This window comes from Stylophora pistillata, chromosome 13, assembly GCF_964205215.1.
Source record: "Stylophora pistillata chromosome 13, jaStyPist1.2, whole genome shotgun sequence".
Lineage (NCBI taxonomy): Eukaryota > Metazoa > Cnidaria > Anthozoa > Scleractinia > Pocilloporidae > Stylophora > Stylophora pistillata.
In genome coordinates, this window is record NC_142531.1 from 13,059,788 (window position 1) to 13,085,434 (window position 25,647).

The 25,647-nt window shown below is 38.3% G+C and overlaps 1 protein-coding gene across 2 annotated transcripts; it reads left to right on the forward strand.

Moving 5' to 3' along the window:
* Positions 1 to 7,645: 7,645 nt before the first annotated feature.
* LOC111341897 (lethal(3)malignant brain tumor-like protein 4) lies at positions 7,646 to 22,914 on the forward strand. 2 transcript variants are annotated; one of them, XM_022948943.2, is made up of 18 exons: positions 7,647 to 7,721; positions 10,635 to 10,814; positions 12,069 to 12,395; positions 14,903 to 15,079; positions 15,429 to 15,712; positions 15,899 to 16,034; positions 16,177 to 16,265; positions 16,498 to 16,750; positions 17,039 to 17,121; positions 17,269 to 17,500; positions 17,890 to 17,972; positions 18,778 to 19,003; positions 19,549 to 19,785; positions 19,866 to 19,962; positions 20,666 to 20,848; positions 21,157 to 21,203; positions 21,583 to 21,809; positions 22,019 to 22,914. In XM_022948943.2, exons 2-18 carry the CDS (start codon positions 10,670 to 10,672, stop codon positions 22,127 to 22,129), a joined length of 2,937 nt encoding a protein of 978 aa, XP_022804678.2. In that variant the 5' UTR covers positions 7,647 to 7,721; positions 10,635 to 10,669; the 3' UTR covers positions 22,130 to 22,914. The 2 variants fall into 2 exon arrangements, with proteins under 2 accessions (XP_022804679.1, XP_022804678.2); XM_022948944.2 differs by lacking the exons at positions 21,157 to 21,203; positions 21,583 to 21,809; positions 22,019 to 22,914 and having other exon boundaries at positions 7,646 to 7,721; positions 19,866 to 20,012; positions 20,666 to 20,805.
* Positions 22,915 to 25,647: the final 2,733 nt, after the last annotated feature.

Genomic DNA, 25,647 nt, shown 5'->3' on the forward strand with positions numbered 1-25,647 from the left:
GATCTTCCCATTTCTGTTCTTGGTCTATGAACCTTAACTTTTAGGGATTTTCTTAAGTCATAAGGAGTCTCGGATTTCACTATTAAGTCATTTAGAGGCTCGATGCTATTTCCATGATAGATATTGTACGTAATAACTAAAAGTCTCCTGATGTAAAAGGAAACAATAGAGTTCCAGTGTGGAGCGTTCATGATGTCATCACTGTGGATGCTATGGGGTAGGTTGTAAATAATTCTAGTAGCTCTTAAATGAATTCGATCAATATCATCCGTCAAGGTTGAAGAACAAGACCCCCAGACTACAATGCCATACAAAACGCTAGGGATAATAGTTTTATAATAAATGTCTTCTAAGGTTGGTATCGGTAAAAACTTTATCCGATTCAGTACTGCGACTTTGTTGCTGAATGACTTACAAACGTTCTTTATGTGCTCCTGCCATGATAGCTTGCTGTCAATTGTCACCCCAAGACATTTAGATGATGATTTGTACTCAATAAAGCTATTACCAAAGGCCAAGCGTGGCAGGGGGCCAATAAAGTTCTGACTAGAAATTATCAGGGCTTCAGATTTCGATTCGTTGGCGATTAATCTGTTTGATTGACACCAGGTTTACAGCTGGTCTAGTACAGACTGGAGTGTTAAGATGATATCGTCGATGTTGTTTCCAATTGTAGAAATAGTGGTATCATCGGCAAACATAAGTAATTCACCACTAGTTATTGATTCTGGAAGATCGTTTACAAATATTGAAAATAATTTTGGCCCTAGTATTGAGCCTTGGGGAACTCCATGTGTGATGGTTTTGGGCTCGGACTGATATCCTGATATTTGGACAAATTGTTTACGTGCAGACATGTAATCGGTAAGCCACGAATACAAATCGCTGAATAAAAAAAAAACTGCTAACTACTGGTCATCAAAGCCATGTTGAAAATGATACCAAATGTCATAGATAGTCTACCCGAGAATGCGAAGATAGTAGCCAGTATTCAACTAGCGCCCTGCGAAGAGTTGTTTCCAGACACCAGTAGTGTTAGTTAAAATATAACGAAAGCCACATGTTTATGAAAGTTTGCCTCTTTTTATTGTTCTATCGGTTTTTAATGTGAATGGAATGCAGTTTGGTCTAAAATCCTTTTCATGTGATTTCGAAACCAGATGAGCGCGCAACGCGACTTGTTTTTCTTTCAATTAAATCTTTATGATATTTGTACTTCAGTTGAAATGAGCGTCCCACTTCTAATTCTGAGAGTGACATGTTTCTTTCAGTTTCAAGATTTCACCCTAAAATCGATTACGGTGGCATTCAAATGACATATTGCGAAAATTATCAGCGTTAATTATAACATAATGAACATAATATACTTTGCCTGATTGGCAATACAGTTTCCAAACGGATGCTTTATCAGGTTATGGAGCCCGCATGTAACTGTTTATGTCATAAAAGTAATAGAACGCATTTTCCGGGCTCTATGACGTGATGAGCCGCTTGGGATGTTGCGAGAACGCTCGGAAAACTTAAAAATCACTCTCCCCCAGCTCGTGATTTATAAGCTTTGTTTGCAAGTTTCTCCCAACATCCCGCGTGGCTTTATCACGTCAGAGCCCGGAAAATGTGTTCTTTTGCTTAGATAGAAAGGAAATCTGGACATAAACATCAACTGTTGATCCAAATTGTAAAATATGATTTTGGTGGTACTAGCGGAAATTAAATCTTTGTGTATGAGAAACTTGAAGGTGATGTGAGCTATCTTGAAACTGAAATTTTCTGCGCGCCGCTATGTGAGATGGCGTAACGTTCACAGTTGCCACTATTTATCTGAAGTTTCCCTTCTAACGAAAGAGGTATTGTTTACCTTTCTAACGTTTTCGTCAGTTTGAAGGCAACTCCAGCATTGGAGGCTTTCTGTCACAGGTCATGACCGTGATTGGTGGGGTGGGGGGACGTTGGGAGATGCAAGATATTATTTTTGTATCAGTAAGATGGACACCTTTTTTTCGTATTAGGGCAACTTTTCATTCGGTAATTCATGGGTGTATTGAGTCGTGAGAGTTTGCTGTGAAGAGTGTTTCGGTCTTGCTCCAGCATCACTTTTGTGATGATCACTCGTGATGTCAAAGTCCCGAATTTGTTTCCCCGTAATCAATGTAATTTTCACCTCTATTACTGAAGCGGTAACCTTTATGTAGCGGTCGTTGTCACCCTTTATCAAGTCCCAACGGCTTCATTCTGTATGGAACGGTCACATAAAGCGGAACCACTCAAATAAAACTAAAAAAGAAATATTTCAACTAACTTTTAATCCATGTTTCTCTCTCGAAATCAATCTTAGTTGTGGTTTTGTACATTGAGTGATCAATTATGGCATAAAATGGCAGGGGTTTTCTATCTTTTTTATAATACTGCTGGGTTCTATACCACTCGCTTGGCTTTTAACGAGAAGTACTGAGACTCTGGACTCTTCTCTCTTTTTAATTCCTTCCTACTACAACGTTTCGAGTCTCTTCTATCTCTACTGCTGCTACTACTTTTCTTCTACTTTTAGCAAGGAGTGCCCACGCATTAAATGAAAAAATCACAGACGTGTTTGAGTTAGCTGACCATGTGAGTTTCCATAGTGCATTCGTTGTTTTGCAAAGGGGGAAATTGGGTGGCTCACTCTGAAGCACTTGGCGAGCACCAAGGAACCAATTAAACGCCAATGATCGAGCTGCGCACGAAAATCACGCACACAAACAGAATCTTCAGCGTGGGTAAAACTCAACGTCAGTTTTATCAACCCAAACATGACCACCTATGAAACTAGCCATTTACAACCATAACAAGCGATTATCAAGTCTAACAAGGCAACAAGAAAAATCTGTGGACTAAGAACAGTTTAAGTACATTCTAGAAACATAACGTCAAGGCAAAAGACTACAAAAACAACAAGAAATTTAAGTGTTAAGTGGTCAACCTGCATCAAGCAGTGACCCACCATCCGCGTGGGTTACGCTTGCGACAGGTTCGACTGTAGTCATGTGAAAGAAGAGATCTGAGGTCTGCAAAGTTTGTTTATGGATGAAAAAATGAGCTGACATTAAGACTGCGTGCATAAAGTTTGCGCACGAATTACTCGCATGAGGCGCTTGGATAAATATACTGTTTTGAGGGTGATGCACCTTTTTAAATTGTATTTTTCATAGGCCCTCTGTATAGCCCTTTTTGATCCCAAATTCGAATAATCGTTCACCGTGAAACAAAACTGATGAACTGAATGCTGGAGTGATTAAACCCCCTAATTTTTGTAAAAGGAGGAAAATGAAAGACAAACGTTGCGCTGTGCTTCTTATTGAGATGCCTATCTAGCACAATAAATAAAGACGTACCTAGCGAAATGAGAAAGCTTAAGCTTTTGAAGAAGAAGGCAAATAAAAAGGGAAAAAGAAAAGGCAAAGGATGAAAAAAAGATAAGAAACTTTCTGCCGCCATGGCGGGAGAAGCACTATCCATCGGTCCAACGGTATGCAGAGCTTGTTTTCGTCTATCAAATTATTGTCTGCATAATGAAGTGTGGGGTTGTACGAAATCTTGTTGTGGTGGTCATGCAAATTTCATTCCCTTTCGTTGTAAGCGTACAACATGACTGATAATGTTATTTTTGTTACACAGTGCACCTTTGGATTGCCTGAGTAGCCGAAAACCAGTGATTAAATGAAAGAAAATGAATTCAACTCAATTGATTTTCAATTTAGTAAATATTTTCTTACGTCGACATACAAGTGAATACGACAAACAAGTGAAGGAGCCTATACGAAAAAAAATGATAAATTAGTCACGTGGCCAAAGAAATTAATGTAGATTTGTATGTGAGTTGAGGCAAGCAAAAAAATTCGACGTGATTGTAATTTTTAGGTTTGAATCTTAAGCAAAGTAAAGCTTTAATGATGCAAATGATGATGGAAAAAATTATATTTTTTGTATTGTCATCTGTTTGTGAACTCTCTGACTGAACTTTATGACGCTTTATCGTGGTATTCCGATTGGTGCGACATCTTCTGAAATTTTCCAGGCCCCCCGGATTTAAGCACGAACGGCAGTGCCTTGAAATGGTCATGGGTTGTGTGGCTCAGAGCACCTCACCTAGCATCTGACATCTGCCACCCCCAAAGAGAATCACTCTACAGCGGAACCAGAAAGTCTAGTAAAATACGAGCTTGGCAAGCCACTTCCAAGAGTCGGGCTAGTGCCAGGAAAAAGAATTGTCGCCGGAATAATTTTACTGAAAATGAAACAACAGTGTAAGCGTCTTTTATCACCTTTTTCCCCTACAAGTCTTTCTCCTCCATTTAACTGATAAGTTTTTCGACTAAGTGAATTGTTTGCTTATGTCAACTCGTGCTGTATGAATTCAGTTACACGCAGGCATGACTCTTGTCTCTTGTGTTAAACTCTAGCTAGTGTATACAGCCGCCTCGGAGTTAGTTAAATTCACGTCACCCAAATCTGCCTACAGGAAAGTCAAAAAATTCCCCCTGGCCAAGGTGCTTGTTTCGATATTTTGGTTTAAATAAGATGTCATAAAGTCTCAATAACAATTGGTGATATCTTTAACATGCCCACCTGCATCGAACTTATGGCCAGTATGTGTTTGGTTCAGTTGAATGTTCAAGATCTCACTGGAGAGGTTACTCAGAAAGGAAAAGTTGTTGACGGAAATTCTCCTTTTTTTCTCTTGTTCCCATTCTTATATGTTTTAGAGTAGAAAGAGGATGTTTTATCATCTTCGTAAGATACGTACAGGTAATGATACGATTTCCGGTACTATTTGGAAGAAACAGGCAGGAGTGATTTCTTTCTAAAAGACCTACAAAATTACACAAGCCCGTAGGGTAAGTGCAATTTGTTGTCTATGAAAAAATTTACGAGTGTTTCGTAATTCCAAACTGTGCGAGAAAAATCATGTGGTAACTTATTGATGGTATGTCTAAAGACACAATTTGAGATAGCTTTTAATAATCATGTAGAAATAAAGCGCGTGAATGGCGTGCAAAATTAATGTTTGCTAACCCTGCAATGTCCAGTGCGTGTTCGGTCAAAACAACCGGGTTCAATCAAACCAACATTCTCTTATTTTATTCTTTTTCTTTTCTTTTCTTGCGACTTTTTAGCCGCAAAAGAGTTCATTGCCTGGCTACTATTACCTTCTTTTGCTCTGATTTAGCACTTCCCTTCTGCCTTTTGTTGCCAAAAAATGCATTTTTCTTAGCCAATCAGAACGAAGAAATATTTCAATGTGCGTTATATATATGTTTAGACCTCTTGAGGACTCTTCATGCGACCCCGGTTACGTTTAATTTTCCACCTGGGCTGAATCATCGCGTAGTAAGACCGTGGTAATCCTTTAGCGGTCAAATGTCAGATCATCCACTCTTGCCTGTAAACCCTTGTTTAGACCCTAGTTCAGATCGCGGATAGGGGGGTTCAAACTTCCCTCGCCCAGTTTCTGTCTCGTCGTCTTCATTTTTTCCTCCTTCCTTTCTACATTAGGACCAATTACTACTTCGACATTATCTGAATTCTTTTTTAATTTACTTGGGTGGAGGAAAGTCTAAAGCAGGTAATTTTTTTTACTGGCTACCCGTGATCGTGTATTGTGTGTAAGTAGAGTTCTTTTTGTGGTGTTCAAATAAAATTGGGCGAGAGAGCTCTCTTTGGATCTTTTGATGTTGGGCTCCGTAAAACGAAGCGCCTCGGCGACAAAAAGATAAAACCCTGATAAAACGTCCCTATCATACAGGCACTATCTGCAGGCAACTCTATTCATTCTATCGGATCCATCTTGGAAAATGCGGTGAACAAAATTACTGAAACTTGAGGGGCTTCCTCCGGTTTCACCAATTTAACACATTCTGCAAACATCAGAAATCAATCTAGAAACTCAGTTGAACAAAAACATTACCGTGGATACTTCACTGCTAACTTCTATACATTTATGTAAGTATTCTTTTCATTGTTATATTCTGAGAGTGCCAGAATAATCCAGTAAAAAGAAACAAATAATCAAATGAATAAACCAGAAAATTTAAAACTCTTGATGAAGACGTGTTCCATTTTGAAAATGAGGATTTATAAACGTTTTGTTGCTCTTGTTGTGGTGTTGGCAGAAGAGAAAGTCAACGTAAACTTCTAACGTTGGTTCTTGTCGGACTCGCGTAATTAGGGTCGAATTATTTATGAGTCATGAAAAGGACATAACATATAACAATATCGAGTCATTAATATAGAAATTCCCATCAACAATATATTTTAACTTATGGTAACGTGACATGACACAGCCACTTTACAGCATTCAAAAGTGAATACCGTTTTTTTTTTTTTTTTGTTTTGTTGTGTTTTGTTTTACTTTTGAGCACTATGATTGTTCCTATAAGGAAAAGACGAAAGCAACTGAAACAACCAAACCAACAACAAAAACAACCGCTTCATCAACTATGCTGTGTAATAATCAGGTCACTCCTATCTGGTTTAGAGTGGAATGTTTGAAATTTTTCATATATTTACTTCCTCTGTAGACGGCCCAGAAAAGTATATTGCGAAATGCCTTCATTTTCTATGTAACAGCGCTCGAATTTCGACGGCGAGTCTTATCGCATTTATGGCCTGTTGTGTAAATGCATGAAACATAACGTGGGAAATTCCGTCAATTTTTAATTGTCTTCGCTCTCAAATGTTAAAAAATGGGATATCGGTGATCACTGAAACGATCTCAAATTGAATATTTCCTTTACAGCTGGTTAACCTTGAGCACTTAGGTAAACACTCTGGCTTGAATATCAGCGGCTATGGGGAATGTCTCCGAAATCGAAAATGACCGACGGAAGTCGGAAAACCTCAAGCCGGAAAATGGTACACAGATTGAAAGTCCTGCGAGATTTTTTCATAACATCATGACTCGTAACTAAGCGATGCGTTTTTTAACTACGTTAAACAGAATATCATAAACAACTCGAAGAAGTTTTATATATTGATAACTCAAATATTCCTCACGAAAGTGTCGAAAACTTCAGTAAATTCAGCGCTGTACTGATAACTGGATCAAGCGACTGTTTTCAGTTTATTTTTCTTTGGTTTATATCCATTAACAAGTCTACCTTTTCTGAGTCAACTCAATAGTCACCGCCGGGGGTATCTTTCACAAAACGCGTTTGGCGCTGAACGAAAAATACAGTCACCATTAGATGTTGTCTGATTTGTCTTGCCGGTTGAAAGCGTTATTTAAGTGAGATAGATTATGCAGTGTTGGAATAGTTCCACGAAAACGGAGCAGAGCGTGTATTGAAGAAATGCTGTGGTTGTCTATTCTAATCAGAACTATTATTTGTTCTTTGTGACGTAAACGGAGTAATTGAAGGGTGTCTTCAAATCCTGCATACTTTTAGAAATAAACATCTCAAATGAAATGAACGCACAATTCCCCTGAAACAGTTCACAGGGCATGCTTAACAGCTCGTGTTTTGTTTGCTTTCCTGAATCGCCAAAAAAAATTATTTTCCTTGTTTTTCGCACGAAATTGAAATTCTGGCACTGCGGAAAGTTCCGGTGGTTTTGCATAATAAAAACTTCAATCACGTGTTTCGATTGTTCCCTGTCATTTGATTGGCAGCTCAAGCGAAAGGCGAGATATACTATTGTTCGCCGTCATTTCACTACTGCAGGGAGATCAGTCTGGCCAAGTGGTAAGGTTATAAAAGCTGTTCTTTATTGCCCGTTTTTGTTCTTAAAAAGGGATCAAAATAACATTGGTTGAAGGTTAATGGATTTTCCTACTGTTTTCAAACGAATTTTGTGGTCTTTTTGGGATTTTTAGATGATTTTAATAGTAAGTTCAGTGGCAGTTATATGTTATAACTCTTCTCAGGTAAAGCCATTTCTGGTTGTAGGGTGTCACAAGTTAATCCTGTTAAAACGACCTTGTTTAGAACTACGTCTTTTTAAAAACTACAGAAATAGCTTCTCCAGGATTTTTGGCGTCGTTGAAGATTATTTTTAAGGTAACAACAGCGAGAGAAAGCGTTTAAAACTTGATGTAAACCAAGATGGAGTACAAGGAAGCCAACAAAACAAGAATTTACATGGAAGCGAGGTCAAGTATTTTACACACGGGAAGAGTACGGTTTCAGTTTTTGTCTCCGCGAATAACACGCCAAAAGCGATAAAAAGCTCAGTCAGACTAAGACAAAGAGTTTATATTTTACTTTTGAAAGTGTTCTGTTCGAACAAAACAGAGAGAAAGAATATTTCGAGTGAGAAACACGACTGAAAATAAAAGGTTATTGAATATTCAAAGAACCGAAAACAGTTCAAGCGTGGAGGGTTTACGATTGCTGTTAAACCTATAGGCTTTACAGTGAACTAGTTAACACATCGCGCTCTCAGCTTATGTGGGGAGAACAATTCTTCATATGAAAATAATTTTCTGTCCTCAATTCGAAGAAATAGTGTTAAAGCATCGCGTTTCTTTTACGAATTAGAATTAACACTAGGCGCTTTTTGGTACCGCGCGCGGGTTGTTACAAAAATAGAGTGTAAATTGATTTCTCCACGTTGACTCGCAGTTTGTCTACTCTTATTTGGCAGATTGCATTAAGCGATGCTCACGAACTAACGTTTCCCATTTTTAAATGTGACTCTTAAGTGTTGTGTTGGTCTACAGGATGGGACTTGCCGGAGCACATACGCTATAAGGGCCGTTTTCGATTGTATTAAAAAAACTTTCTCTTTCATATCGGGTGGCCAGCTTGTTTTCGCCATCAGCCGTGTCGAAAAAAAAGTGTCAGATCGCGAAAGGCCGGCTTTCGGATAGAGTTTGCCAATGTCTTGCAATCATTTTAAAAGAATGACGTTTGTTCGGAAGCATACTATCCAAGGTTATGTTTTCAAGTGTTATTTTTAAAATTCCAGAGTTGCCTTCTTTAAATTCATGAATGGTCTGCCTGCGAGCAAATTTGAAACACGCTGACGCATGTTTCACGCGACCTTAAACACTTTTTCACTGTGAAGAACGAAAGGAAAAAAAGGAGAACACTTTTTTCTCGAGTTTCCCTGACTACCTGGGTGATCTCATAACACCAAGCAAATTAATTGTCTTCGAAGAAGCATGATTGTTGTTCGGAAGCCGTGTTTTTTAAGTCTTTAATGTGGCCGGCGATTTGTTTAAAATACCGAGGCCGCGTGTTTAATGACATAACTCACACTCAAAAACCTCGTGTCTTCTGGAACTCACGAACATCAAACCCTTTTCTAAATACTGAATGGCTGTTTCGCTCTCTTACACCAGAGATATCACATGGAATTCGCAATTAACGGCCTCGCATATTTTTTTTTTACTTTGCTTTAAATTTGTTGTTGTTTTCCTTTTTTTCTTTTTTTCAGTGATGGTTTTCAATAAGGTTTCTTTTTCAAGCGCTTCCTTTGGAAATAAGTCGAAGACTGTTTAATTTTTTTAAGAAAACAAGAAATACACACATGCTTCAAGTCACGTGAGGTTCAAACAAAAGACTATCAGTGGCACCTGGCTGTGGGTGTTTACTTCAGATTAGTGATAGTGGCGATGGACCACTACAGTGTGCAAATAGATACTTCCTCAAACCAATCTGACGTTCCCATTGAGGAAAAAGAGTTGTTTCCAAACTTTTGAAACATAGAAGTGCATGGTAATTATAATAAGCTTTCAACAGCAGGGTTTGGTTACATTTTTTTCGTTTAGCAACTTGATGTTATCGATATCAGCAGTCATGTCTCCTTTTCAGTTGTTAAGTATCTTTTTGGGCTTTAACTATGTCATGGATCTGATAAACTTTTCATGAAATCTGACGTTTGAAGGGAGCCTTCATTCTCTATCAATCTCTGTCAGTTTTTCAGAGACATTTTAGAAGACATGTTGTATTTTATAATGACAGCCAGGGAGTTATTATTTATAGCTTACAAATCATTCATCTTTGGTTGGATGTCCTCTTTGAATATTTGTGTAATTTCATGATTTATGGTATTTACAGGGAATTGAAACTCTTTAAATGTACAAAGGTGATGATTGCTACTCCTACTAACAAATATTTTAGGTTTGAATTTCAATCAAAAGACTGAAAGTGTTCAAAAAAAAAATCAAAGCCAGTTCTACATCAATGCTTTTTTAGTAGGGCACCAGTCAAGGAAGCAACGCTCAAACCAATTGCAGTCTAAGTCATATGTTTTATCATTTTGTAACATTTTTTTTTTTATCATTTCTTTTATTTAAGTCAATAATTAATCCTAATCTGATGTCTCTTTTTTACTAAACATGTAATTATATGTGAAAAAATAATTATGATGACAAAAAAGAAATAAATAAATGAATAAATAGTTAAATAACCTTTGGATACATGCCTGCATGCTACAAAATATTCTCAATATTTGGCCCAATAACTTCAACATATACTGTTCATTAGACTTGTGTTAATCTGTTACATTCTCAGCTTGTTGTGTCACCCAGTAAAAATACCTGTAGTAAACTACATTCACCATTTTCATTCAGTTGGCTCATGGCGAAATATCTTCAGTTGTGATATTTTACTATGAAAAGAGGTTGACAAAATAAGTTTCCTTTTTGACAGAAAGGAGCAATGTGTTACAGTACTAGGTAATCAGCATGAATGGGCCAGAGGCAGTTGCAGTTGGAGTCACTTATGCAAAAAGTGAAAACTTTGAGCCACAAGCAAAAAAACAGAGACTGGATAATGATGGAGAACAGGAAATAGATTTTGAAACTTCACTGGCTTCCAAAAGCCTGAGAGGTAATCAACAGTCATTAGTGGAGTGAAGTTGTTTGTCTAAAATGGTAAAACTTTGGCATATTGTGTTGTTTGTTTGTTTTAAATGTGAACACGATTTTTCATTTCCCTTGTTTTTTTTTTCTTGAAATGGTAATTGGAAAATACCATTTCAAGGAAAAAAAAAACAAGGGAAATGAAAAATCGTGTTCACATTTAAAAAAAGGGTGTTTTTAATTATTTGTAATGTAACTGAGCCTAACAAAAGCAAGAATGTCTTGAACACATTTCAAAGGGTCTGCATTTTGTTGCTAGTCTTTCATCTTGTAATTACTAGTAAGCTGATCTTAAGTAAGGGTATAGCAATTATGAAAGCTGGTCCACCTCTGATAAAAATAATAACTGCCTTTAACTTGTTATTAATTATAAGTGGTTCAAGTTTATAATGGGATTCCTGGATTGGTGTTGAATTTCACTTATCCTGTTAAAAATTGATAGAGGAATCATGTTTTCAACATTCTTGCACAATAAACAGTCATTTTTATACATTTAGCTTATTTTATAAGAGCTCCCTTATAAGAACTTTTAATTTTGGAAATTAGGCTAAATGTGTGAGGTTTTTATAAATGTTATTACGTTCACATTAGTGGTGATTACAGGTTGGGAGGTGTCAGTCAGCTATGTTTTGATACTGATATTTATGAACCAATGTTTTTAATTAAAATGTGTACATCAAATTCAGTATTTGCTTTGCTTTGGAGGCAACGTGGCCAAGTGGTTGGGGCACAGAACTTGTAATCTGATGTTCCTGGGTTCAAGCCCTCCTCCCCACTACTCACTGGATTTTGTTCTTGGTCGCCCCCAGTTTAACTCTTTGGCTACGTTGTGTAAAGAGCCAATTTGTCTGCCTTCTGTCAGTTGAGATTTTCAAACACTGTGTTAATTTGAAATATTTGTTCATTTATATTAATTCTGGTGCACAAGATAAACCACTGGGTCCTCCAGTAATTGTGATAGCCTTTTAAGTCTATTTTGATTTTTTGTTTTTTGTTTTTAGTGTAAATTTTAACAGAGGGAGTAAAATTTGGTTGAGTTTATGTGAAGTTTAAGGTAACCAAGTTCAAGTCACCTGATAATAAATGACTAGAAAAATAGGATCAAATCCAAAGGAAATCAGATCTTGAAGAAAAAATATACCCCCCAATACTTACTCTGAATTTATTATGACTAGTATTGAAAAGCCAAAGTCTCCCATTTTATATCTTGTCCACTTAACAGACCAAAATGAAATCTCAAACCTCTGTGATGGAAAAGAGCAAGTCACAGCTGTCACTCATGACCAGATTGAACCCAGCAATGAAAGCACAGCAATTGCAGGCAGTGAGAAGAAAAGTCTAATAAAAATTATGGAGGAGTCGATTTCAGAGGGAAATAAAAGTATTGTCAATGGCAAGCAACAGCTAAGTAACAACATGGGAGACAGAAAGACTCAAGTTTTTAGTGATTCAAAAGATATGCCCACCATGAAAAAGGAAAAACCAAGTTTTGAGGAAGATGATCCATTTTCAGCACTGGACTGGAAAGATGGAATTGCTACCCTTCCAGGTATTGTTATACACATCATAATGATATTTACTTGTATCACTCAAATCATTTGCCATAGTGTGGAAACTTAAGTTTCCTATTGCTATTTTAGGGAAAGAGCAGGGATTTGGCAGAAAGGATACATCACAACATTTTTTAAATTTACCTTTGAAAGTGATGGAATTACAGTCATTTTGCTCAGAACGAGAAAGCATTGTAAATCATTTTCAAAAACACTAGCTTAGATTGTAAAACATTTAACAGTGCTCACCTGATGTGAAATGGCTGAAAGCCTTTGAGGCACTTGCTGTCATTATATTGTTGTTTGTCTCACCATGAAGTCAATTCCCATGTGGAATGGGACATTTCCACCACAAACTGTCAGTCTTTTTCATGAGATGAGGTCAACTATATATGTATGCCTAACAAAGCAGTATGCTCTTGCTATGATTGGCTGGTTTTCCATGGCTGCAATCTGTGCATTTTGAAGATTGTCCTTCCAATAGACTCTCTTGTTATTGTGTTTCATGACTGCGAGTATCCATGCCTCTGGGATATGTATTCCAAAGAAGCTGGTGTGTTTGTTTGAGCTTATGTGAATAGCAATTTTTTCTTGCAAAAACATGGTAAAAGAGCTAGGTTATTTACCCCAGCAACATCAACAGGGACTGTGGAATACATATCCCAGAAGCATGGATGCCCATGATCAAGAAGCACAATGGCAGGAGAACATTACCTCAGATGACTGAGAGACCACATCTCTGAATTGTTCCAGTTATAACTATGGAAAACCAGCTTACCACAGTGGAAGATCCTGATTTAGGTTGTATGTATTCTACTGACTTCATCACCTGGTGAAGATCAGCAATATACAGTTGAGATGTCACCATCCATTCTAAAAGTAGCTAAACCATGAGGCACAAAATAATACTCCATTTCTAGTGTATTCACAATGAATAATAACCGTATATGTGCACGATCCTTCGCAGTAAAGCACTATTTAAGCAATAGTGAAAATCAGACCTGAAAAAAATTCAGGCCTGTACGGGATTCGAACCACTGACCTCTGCGATACTAGTGCAGCGCTCTACCAATTGAGCTAACAAGCCAACTGGGAGCAGGCCATCAAATTAATTCGACATAAACCCGTAGATGATAAATCAAACAACAATTATATATGAAATACATATATATGAACTGCGGTTATGAAAGGTATATTTGATGGCCTGCTCCCAGTTGGCTTGTTAGCTCAATTGGTAGAGCGCTGCACTAGTATCGCAGAGGTCAGTGGTTCGAATCCCGTACAGGCCTGAATTTTTTTCAGGTCTGATTTTCATATACCTTTCATAACCGCAGTTCATATATATGTATTTCATATATAATTGTTGTTTGATTTATCATCTACGGGTTTATGTCGAATTAATTTGATGGCCTGCTCCCAGTTGGCTTGTTAGCTCAATTGGTAGAGCGCTGCACTAGTATCGCAGAGGTCAGTGGTTCGAATCCCGTACAGGCCTGAATTTTTTTCAGGTCTGATTTTCACTATTGCTTAAATAGTGCTTTACTGCGAAGGATCGTGCACATATACCTTTCATAACCGCAGTTCATATATATGTATTTCATATATAATTGTTGTTTGAATAATAACCGTGTAAAACCTCTTTCACAATAATACCTTTTTTTTTTTTAAGTTTTCAAGTTTAATGGTCTTCCAAAACAATTACTAATGATAAAAACCGCCTGCAAATAGCGAGCTAATCGAGGCGGGCGATGTTAAGGACAAACAAACACGAATTACCAACTGAAGGCATTAAAAAAGTCGATTTTGAATACAAAGTCATTATTTGTCAAAAGAGGAAAAAAAACATGAAGAAAAATATTATAATTTATGACTGAATTGTAATTAAGATGCCTTTTTATGTCAGAAATAAGAGTGCTAGTGTCAGCATAACTCAGTCCAGAGTTTCTAGAGTTTCAAATAGTAATGCTTGAATTTTCTTTTTGAACATGTGCTTTGGTCATAAAGTTGGCTCCAAGTAATAATCACCTAGTGTCTGTTGAGTCTTACAGAGCAACATGTTACCTTTTTTTTTAAAACATTGATAAACCTTGCTTGGGTAGGTGTTCTGCCAAAAATTAGAAAGATGTCTGAATCACTTTAAGGTACTAACACTTCGCATCTACTCTTTAACTCTCATGCCACGTGAGAGATTCCCTGGAACTCTAACGTTTATTCTTTAATTCCCACTCTTATCAAGAGCATATGAATGGATCTGCAACTGACATGACTTAGTTTACTTTTATTGTTAGAAGTGTACTGATGCACAATCATATGAAATCGTTAGCAGTGGATTAGCGGATAAAAAGCATTAAAATTATTTCAATAAAGAGGAAAAAAGAGATGATTATCAATTACATTTTAGTAAGTGTCAATTTTCCAGCCGAGGGGAAAACGAACGTGACGTATCCACAAGTAGCACGTAGTTATTACTTTTAATTTGTTTCATTTTGTGTGTGTTTTTCAATAGGGAGCAATCTTAAGTTTAAACTGACTGAGTTTGGGACTCTAGAGATAATAAGTACAGTGGAAACAGAGAAGGGTGAAATACAATGGAGCACACCAACAGAACTTCGAAAGACAGGGAGTGAGAAAACAAATGAAAAATTAAGAGACGGAACTAGACCAGATGACGAGAAAGACAGCGGTAGGCGTTTTAAGACAAATGGCTTTTTAAATGATACTGCCACCATGTAATTATGTACTTATTTTAAGTTAAGACTGTTAACAATATCTCTATTTTCTCAGTGTGAAACAACCGGAATGATAGAACTCTCCATTTGATATTCGTAATGTTGGATGACGTTACCAAGTTAACACATGAAAAAAACTTCAGATCTGTAGCAGTTAAGCTGCTCACGCAGTTCCAGATTACTATCTTCTATCAATTGATGACTGCTCTGAATAACATTCCATTCTTGTTAATCTTCCTTAGAGGATTATTTGGAGTTTTTTGTTTTTAAATCCGTTTATCAAACATTTCGGCATTCTCTCAGGTATTCCGAAAAAAGCTAAAACGGCAAAAAACAGTTCTCCTAATGCTACTGACGTCCTGTGCTGTGAAGTGTGCGGAAAGCATGGATTGCTTCAGGAATTCTCAGCATCAGGAAGGTTTTGTGGTTTGTCTTGTGTGGGAGTATACACTGGCAGAAGAAACAAGGGCAGGGAGTTTGTGCGCAAAGTCAAAACTGCAGACGGAAAGATTGTGAAGAAAAAAAAGAAGGGAAAAGGAAAGAAAATTGGAACTGCGGAGAAACCACCGGTGGCAGCTGGTGCGCATGTATGTAGAAAACTTCAACGATATTCTGTTCTCAGCCTGTGTGGGATTTTTTGAGGAATTAGAACCACACTGCCAATATGGTCACTCCTTCTCAAAGTCTGACGTGTGAAGGAGATTTCTTAGCTTGGTCAGTCAGAGATACGCTCCGTTTGTCTGTTATGGTTCACTTATGTTCTCTTTTTACAGGACTCTATAACGTCAGTTCAGGATGCTCCGCTCATGGGCAAGTTTAAACTAAAAGGTAAAGGAGAAAAACACAAAATGAAAGCGGCCAAACAGCCAATCTCGTTGGAACCCTCTAATCTGACGAACGGAGAAGACGGTAAATACATATGATATTGCAAGATCCTCACTTCGTTTTCTCTTGAACGTCTAAAGCTGATTACCTTTCATACCACGGCCTGGATGTCTTACCCTCCGAGATTCAGTTAATTTATCTTTTAAAGCATGGTTATTTTTGTTAGTTCCATATGACTCCACCAAACCGTTCGTATGGTCAGAGTACTTAGCAGCTTGTGGTGCCAAAGCAGTTCCTAATATTGTTTTTAAACAGGTATGTTGTCGGTAAATGTTTTCTTCAGTTACTAGTATATTTTTTCTTCACGTTTTTGTACTTTGTTGAGTTTTTTTTTTCGTTTATCCCTAGTGATCGGATTTGGAGCCCTGTGTTTTCCCATAGTTTTTGATAGGAATGTAAAACAACTCCTAGTATATGAATAAAAAGCAAATACACTTCTTCGTACGAAGTACAATTTTGACTAGTACCTCACAACGGTACATTACAGGAGAACCCCTCTCTGGATGTGTTTCCAAAGCCAAATCATTCTTTCAAGAAGGATTACAAGTTGGAGTGTATTGACCCTAAACACCCGTCTTACGTCTGTGTGTGTACCATTGTCAAAGTCAAAGGAGCACGCCTCAGGCTCCATTTCGACGGCTGGTCCGAGAGTTACGACTTCTGGACTAACGTGGATTCACCGTTTATCTATCCCATGCACTGGTGTGAGAGGATCGGCCAGGTTCTGCACCCACCAAGAAGTGAGTCACTGAAATAAACTCAGTTATCGAGGTCTTCATTGAAGAACACGAATATTTTCCGATTTCATTTTGTCCAATCGAGAGAATTCGAGCACTTCAACTGAAGCTTCCGGAAAATAGTGGCTTATTTACTTAGATTCAGCCCATGGACATCGAATAGAATAGTGGAAAGTTATAAAAAGATAAAAGGCAGGTAGAACTAAGATAACATCACATAAACTGCTATGCCATGGTCACGCGTGCGTGGCATATGATGAATGTTCTCCCTTAATTCGTTTTCCATTTCAGGTTTCACAAAACAGGAGTTCAAGTGGGAAAAGTACTTGAAGAAGTGTGGAGCTAGGGCGGCTCCAGAAAATCTGTTCAGAGAGGCAAGTTTAAACAAAAGCACTTTAAACTACCGAAACATTGTTAGCGTAATGGATAGTTGAGTTTACTATGGATGTTGATAAAACTAAAATTAATGAAAAACGGCATATTAGCTTCTAAAAAGGTAATTTCTCATCCTAACACGTCAGGTCCAACCAACATTACACGGATTTAAAATCGGCATGAAACTAGAAGCTGTTGATCGCAAGAACCCGGATCTGATCTGTGTTGCCACGGTAACCAACGTGATCGGCAACTATTTCTTGGTTCATTTCGACGAGTGGGACGACTCCTATGACTACTGGTGTCAAGACGATTGTCCATATATTCATCCTGTAGGGTGGTGTGCAGAGAATGGCAAGAAACTTAACCCTCCCAATGGTGAGTAGCAGTAAAGTAAGACACAAGACGTTGTACGATTTTCGTTAAAGTACCCCCGACAGCCAATCTCTTATTCAACAAGGGTGAATGGACTAATCGTTTATTCAATATTGACTTGGAAGCTGACCGACTGCATTTCTTACTGCCTTCAAATTTGGAAACCCATTCAGCCTAGAAAAAGTTGGGAATGTCGGAGCGTTCGTTTTCAGGCTTGATTAAATAATATTAATACCGTAGTTTTCGTTTCAAGTTTATCATTTGTAGTCTATGATCCTCCAGCATTTTTGTTCCATTCTTACCCCTTTGGTGTCTGCTGTCTCAAATTTTTTACTAAATTTCAAGGCAACTATCTTTAAAGCTAACATGTCTCAAAATATCGTGCATTTCAGATGACGAAGTGTACACATTCCAGTGGGAGGAGTACCTGAGGGAGACTCGTACTGTTGCTGCGCCTCCAGATCTCTTCAAAAAGGTTAGATTTGATACTTAAATCCTTGAGGGCCTTCACATTTGGGATCAAAGGGGGCGTATTATATTATCTGCTTGGTTTCTTTTTATAACCACTAGATAAAAAGTTTTTCAGAGTTTTTATTTTTCTGAAGACGTGTGTATTAAAATCATCGTTAAAGATGATTCAAATACACACCCTTGGAGGCCTTTAGTTTTGGGATAAAAGGGGGGGGGGGGGTTATAGTATCTGCTTCGTGTCTTTTTATAACCACTACATAAAAAGTTTTTCAGTTTTTTTTTCTCTGAAAACTTGTGTATTTGAATCAACGTACGTGATAGCTTTCGTGAACTGGTTGCTATTAAGCGATACCTCACTGAGAAAGAGTCCAAACACTTGATTGTTAGTGAAAGAAAGTTTAAAAGCTAGAACCAAGTTCTTTCCCCGACTACTCCGGCAACAACACAAAGGCAAATGGACCAACCAGTTAGTCATAACGCGCAATAAAAATCAGAGTCGAGTATTTACATGTAGTTTATTAACAAGTAATCACAAGGTTTTTTTCTCGAGCAACTTGGGATAGCTTTGCGCTCGCAAATGTTTCATAGACTACAAATTCCATTCGCCCTACTTGCTTGTGTAGTGTGGTTAGCCTTCGAAAAATATACTTCTCCTGATTTATCCCAAATTGTACTCGAATTCGTGTGATCACCTATACAAATCGTTCTGCTAAGAGCCTATCAAATTCTGGGATTACCGTGATTTAAAAGTGTATGCAATGAAGTACTGTTCCATCGAGCTTCATCTTGATACACTGTTTTCTCTGTAGCGCCCGAAGCCAAGTTTTAAGCCCGGGGAGAGAATGGAAGCGGTTGATAAACGGAATCCATCGTTAGTTCGTGCAGCCAGAGTAGCTGCATTGGAAGAGTACAGAGTAAAGGTGCATTTTGATGGCTGGGATGATATCTATGATGACTGGTTTGATGCTGATTCCACCGACCTACACCCAGTGGGGTGGTGCGAAAAAACGGGACATCCTCTGGAAACACCCCTAAGTAATGATAATGATAATAATAATAATGATAATAATAATGCTTTATTAAATTCTCCTGTATATATTAAGACGATAGTATCCACTCTTTGATTTTATTCATTTATTTTAATTTTTATCATTTTATTTTATTTATACACGGTAAAAAAATTCACCAGGTACAATATTACATTACCATCATTAAGGGGGGAGAGAAGGCTGCACATTGTAACCCCTTTTCCTGTAGTCACTTAAAGGTAGCCGAAAAAAGATGCAAAAATAAGCGTCAATGACTCTACCAAATGATAGGTAGAAAGGGTTAACAGACGGTACCAAAATTAAACCAAGCTCGCATCCAGGTCGGTAGTCGTGTACCCCTTTTTCTTTGTAGACTTCAGTTGTAGTCAGCGGCGTATGCTTGAATTATCATTACCCGTTTTTTAATCAGCCCTACATAACGCAATATTCAGCTGTTATTCCATAGAAGAATTTACAGATCTCGAGTAGAGACCTTTATCTCAGATCAGTCCTACCGCCAATCTCATTACAATAATTGTTTTTTCTTTACAGCTACCCGGGAGAAGATCTCAAGTGCTGCCTGTCCGACTCCAGGATGTAAGGGCATTGGTCATGTAAAGGGCGCTAAGTATTCCACTCATCACAGCACATTTGGCTGCCCGTATTCATTGCAGAACCTGAACAAAGACTCGTGCTTGGTGGATCGGCTCTCCAACAACTCCATGACTGAAGAATCCGACTGGTCGTACGCTTCTAAACAGAAAACTACTGGATTCAAAGAAGTAAAACGTAAGGCTGAAGCAATAACTGACAAGTCATGACAAGGTTAATTTATCCAATGAGGAATTGTTTTGTCCATTAATTCTCAGCTGAGATTCCTTCAAGTCCAATCGTAGAAGGGGTGTGCCCCACACCAGGATGCGATGGCCTGGGTCACGTCACCGGACATTGGAAGACTCATTACACGTAAGCTACATCTGTATGAAGGAGGGGTGGAGGAAGTATTGCAAAATGTAGTACGTATTACTGACAAACTTAGAAATAGGAGACGGGTGATTCTAACCGTTACTTATGTGTTTAAACCTTCTGAAGACATTCTTAATTAATAGATGAAACGATAAGCTGGTTAAAACTATTTATTCTTAGTCTTGCCTGACAACTGGGCCTTGTGACTTAACTGATTCTTATGAATAGCTTTGTAGAATGGCATACGGTAAACAATTCACCGCTTCCTCTGAATATGAGGCCAGTCCAGGTCGTTAAGTTAACAAGTGGTGGTGTTCTCTCTCAAATCGAGAGCATTGTCGTCATACAGTTTCGGTTTGCATAACATACTTAAATCTTGTGTTCTGTCAAAATTTTTTCGCTTCCTTTGCTCTCAATTTCCTCTCAAACTAAAGCAATGGTAAATTTGTTGTGAATTTCGTTATAGACATGGACAGTTCATCTCGAACTTTTGCTAGGATTGATATAATAGAAAACACAGTGTTTAAACTTGTTACTAATATCCATATCTATCAAATAGAATAGTACAATAATTTGCTTCGCCTAGAGCCGATCAGGTGACTCTTTCCAAGTCTCCCGACAATTCTTTTTTAATTTTTAACCATTCAGAGTACACTTGTTCTGTTTTGTAAGCTGTTGGTAGTATCCTATTTTGTTTTCGTAGTCTGTCAGGCTGCCCAAACAATGAAGCAAACCAAGGCAAGATCTTTTCGAAGCATACCAGCAAGTCTCCAGTCAACAAGAAAAATCCACACCTCTCTCCCACGTCCAACAGTCCTCCCCCTGTCATCTCAGGTACCAAAGCACCGGTTGGTGGAAGTATCATATCTACCCGAAGCTCTGCCAGGTATTGCTTTGTGTCATTTTAAAATCTCCTGTGTGACCAGGAGCCGTCTAGATAAGGATTTAGTGGAATAGCACTGTTTCATTAGGAGTAGAACCTGTCTTACTGTATGTTAACCGGTGAATCACTGGCACTTCTTTTGGTGATAAGGTGTACTTAAATGGTCGACGGAAGTGTTCTCTCGTGAAACTGTTATGAAACAGAGATCTCGAAGACATGTGATATTGAGTCAGACAAACAAATTGTTTCGAGTCGCCAGTGAATGATTACAAGTTCAAATCAAAGTTTAAATGCGTCCTTTGTTAACACAGGAAAGTTTTTGTCAAAGAAGAGAAACATCAAGGAATTCGCCAGAAGTGTAAGTCGCTCTTATTGCTTACTAGTTAGTCTCTTCTTGAAGCACTGCTGTTATTTGTATTCAAGAGTGTATAGCGCTGTAGGTGGAGAGACGCCAGCTAATTAAATCCTTTTCATAGTCGGTAAATGGAATGAGCTCCAGGTGATAACTGGCATAGTTGATAAACGAATCATCGAACGGTTGAACCAAATTTTTCAAATGCATCAAGAATTTATCTGCTGCCTCAGTGTACTCTCGCTTTCATAGAAATTGTTTTATTCAGTCCTTAATGTAGCCTCTACCATTCTGTTTCTCTGGTCCGTCACACAATGGAAGAAGATTGCCCAATGACTTTAAAAATCGCTAATGACTTTAATTTTTTTTTCTTTTGTCTTCTTAGATGCAGACAAGGCTGTTCAACATGTCACACCGTTTTCGTTTCCGTGGCCTTTGGGAAGCCAGTTCTCCATGATGGGTCTTAGCGAGCTGAAGGCCGCCATCAGTTTAGAAAATGAATCGGTGGCTTCCAACGAAAGGCAACGTATCATTAAATGGACTGTGGATGACGTTATGAGTCACGTGCGCTCGCTCGGCTGCTTGGAACAGGCTAAGATATTTGGAGACGAGGTAAAGATATATGTAGTCATCACCCAGTAAGCGTGCATTTTTAGTGTTTTTTTGTGGCCTTTATTCTGGGTCCCTCACAGAATTTAGTGAGGTGGTTGGATGTAGTCTTACGAGCTAGGGACTTTATAACGATGAAGTACACGGCAGGTGTTATTTTTTTTAAACGTCTTTTCTTACCTAAACGAGTACCTTAATTTGTTATCTTCCAGCTAATTGACGGAGAGGCGTTCTTGTTAATGACCCAGAACGATATCGTCAATATTCTCAAGATCAAGCTTGGACCAGCGCTCAAAATTTTTAACACCATACCAAAGCATTGATAACGTTTCTAGTTCCTCTCCATAAAAAATTATCAAACATTTTTTTATCCTTGCTAAACGCCGTACGTACGCAAAAGGTTGAAAAGGTATATCCATCGTCATCCATGGAGAAGAGAGACAGGTCTATGAAAAAATAGAAATGTTTTCCAGGTAGCCCGCGAATAAATAACAACGGAAAGCAAAAGGGTTCAAGGCACCGAGGACCTTAGAGCCATTACGAGGACACTTCCCACAGAGTTTGTGTTGCTGAAGAGTAATTGCTCGGGTGAACCTCATATTCTGACGCCATTTTTGGCATGAAACACCTCAGAGAACCGATTTTACATTTTTCTCTAACGAAATTGGAGCAAGAAATACTAACGCCACATTCAGTTTTCATTTTGACGTGCTCCAAATTTACTACTGAGGTACAAGTAATGTTAACTAGAACTGTGTTCTACTAAGATAATCCGGCAGCATGTAAGAAACGAAGCTCCCACTTCACGGAAGTTCGTGGTTTAATTTCATTGCTTGGAAGTAGTTTTAGATTATTCGGATTCCTATTACCAGATTTGTCAGCTTTGCACACCGATTACTAACGCACTAAAACAAAAAACAAGGAAGTTTGACTGCACTGCAGTTAATTTATCTAATGGATTGGGTAACTTCCATTATTCATTGTAAGGTTTTTATTCAATAGTAGTCACACATAGAAAGAGTAACCTAATTGTATCGCTACAATGAGTATGTAAATTTATTTTTTATATAAACCAATTTTAATATAAATAAAAAAGATTATTGACCGAGATCTGCTTTACCGACTACACTGAAGTTCGTCAATCTTGTTCACTACATTAATCTCGTCGCTTGTTTATTTTTCCTTTCGAGAACACATTTGTTATAATTTGAATTTGATAATATACTTATGGGTTGATGGGGGCGACAGATATAATTAGCAGTAGCCTGCGTAGCAGCCCTAGAGGGAGGGGGGAAGGGGGTGGGAAGCCGAGCGGAGGGAGGCTTGGAGAAGGGATAGGAGGGCGAGCGGAGCGAGGCTTGGGGAGAGGATAGAAGGGCCTGCAAGCGACCCCGTGGATTCTTCGAAATATCCCATCTCTCATGGACGAAGAATTCTCATTGGTCGAGATCAAATAACTGTCACTCAGCCGTGAAAGTGATAAAAAACAGGCATCCTAGAACAACGCGGAATCAATCTGAAAAACGAACAGCGCCAAGCTTTGGAACAGCTCTACGTCAAAAAGAAGGATCTTGTAGCTATTTTGCCGACTGGGTTTGGAAAAAGTTTAATTTTCCAAGCTCTAGTGTTGCTTGCACGCTTCGAGGCCAACGACGATAAACGGCACGTTGTGTTTGTTATAACTCCACTTACAAGCATCATACAGGATCAAATACTCGAGCTTGAATCTCTTGGTTTAACTGGGTGTAATCTAACCGAAGTTCTCGATAATTTGGATTCATTATGACAAGTTGATCTGGTATACACTTCGGCCGAGAGTGCAATCGATGAACGTTTCACAAACTTCCTTAAAGGAGCACTCTTACGAAACCGCCCTATAATTTGAAAACCCGAAAAATTCAGTTATTTCATTATAATATGAATTTTTAGCGATTAATAAAGCCTTTTCAATAATAATTTTAGTTGAAAGTCAATTCTAGGGCGAGAAATTACGATTTGAAAACCGTTCCGCCACTAATTTTCGTGATCACTTGCCAGGCTCAAGAAGACTGGCGCGAGTTTGGAGCGTGACGTAGATTACTCATTTGACGCGCCGTGCCCGTGGCTAATTTTCAAAAACAGTATTTTGATCATATATATTGCTTTTATAAGACTAAGACTATTTCACTGAATTTCACGAGGCTTTTGGTGCGCTCGACTCCGGATCGAGTGGTCCGGGTTCGAGCCTCGGCCGGAACATTGTGTTGTGTTCTTAGGCAAGACACTTTACTCTCACAGTGACTCTCTCCACCCAGGTGTTTAAATGGGTACAGTCAATTTAATGCTGGGGGTAACCCTGCGATGGACTGGCATCCCATCCAAGGGGAGTAGAAGTACTCCTGGTCGCTTCATGCTACAGAAACCGGAGTTAAGCACCAACCTGATGGCCACTAGGCTCGTAAACAGTCTTTACCTTTTACCTTTAAGACTATTTCACTAAATTTATATGAGGTTTCCGTATAAATATAAAATGACGCCAACAGTGTTTTGAGTAATTACGTCAAAATGGGAGTGACCGCTGACCGTGATTACGCAAATTAATGGCGGAACGGTTTTCAAACCGTAATTTCTCGCCCTAGAATTGACTTTCAACTAAAATTATTATTAAAAAGATTTTATTAATTGCTAAAAATTCATATTATAATGTAATAACTGAATTTTTCGGGTTTTCAAATTATAGGGCGGTTTCGTAAGAGTGCTCCTTTAAAGATAAGGATAAGGGATTTGTATCCAGAACAGTTGCTCTGATAGTTGATGAATCACACACGATTCAAACTTGGACTGGCCTGAGGTAAGAAAAAGTAAAATTCGAATACTTGATGTGCATGATATGATCAATACGAGCGGAATTCCGAGCCGCTCGCGAAGCAACTTTTGTGTTCTGTTTACATAATAACACTTATGACCAATATATTGAATTAGAGCTCGAGTTCTCAACCGAAGATGGACATGAAGCCTTTTCCAAGAGTTCATAAAACTTGCAAAAAGTGTTCACTTTTTGGGCACAGGTAAGGCAAACAATTTGGGAGGGATTTGGCTGTTTTGCGAGGTAAAATCCAAGATCTCGAAGGCGGTCCGCGATAACATATTGTAATTCTTCTCTCTGACTTGCTTTAAAGATATTAATAAAGCTTTTGAACCCAGTTTCTAACTTGATTCTTAACTAATCTCCACAAAAGTGGCAAATTGACGGACACAGCCAATTCGAACGTCGCTTGCGGAAATGAATTGACTATACGAGAGTTCGTTACTTCCTTGAGTTGTTAAAGTTATCAATAAGTCGTTTATCTAAGATGTTTTGTTCAGGTTCCCAAGTTGACTGACTTCTCGGAAGGTTATGCCACTTGACGAGATATTCAATTTTGCCTTTCTTTTTACGAGATTTAAGAATTCGATCAGCTTGAAAAATTCTATCGTCGTCTTTCTCTGAGGAATCCGAACAAGGCCGGACCTGATTGTCTGATTGTGAACTTGAATCAGTAGTATCTGAAACTGGCGGTCTAGAGTTGACCTTTTTATCGACAGGAAGCTCTGACTCAAAATTATCATCTGGAGTATCGGACTCATCCAGGTAAGGCTCACTCGGGTCGTCCACTAGTGGAGGTTCAATTGGTCGTAAAGATGGATCGATAAATGGCTTCAATCGATTCGCATGCACGGCAAAGGTAACTTTCTTATTAGTATCAGTACGCAAACGAAAATGAACAGGAGATGATTGCTCGACTATTCTGTACGGTCCTAACCAATTGTGTAAAAGCTTCCTAGATAAACCCTTGAGCACGCTGCAAATTTTCTCTAGCCA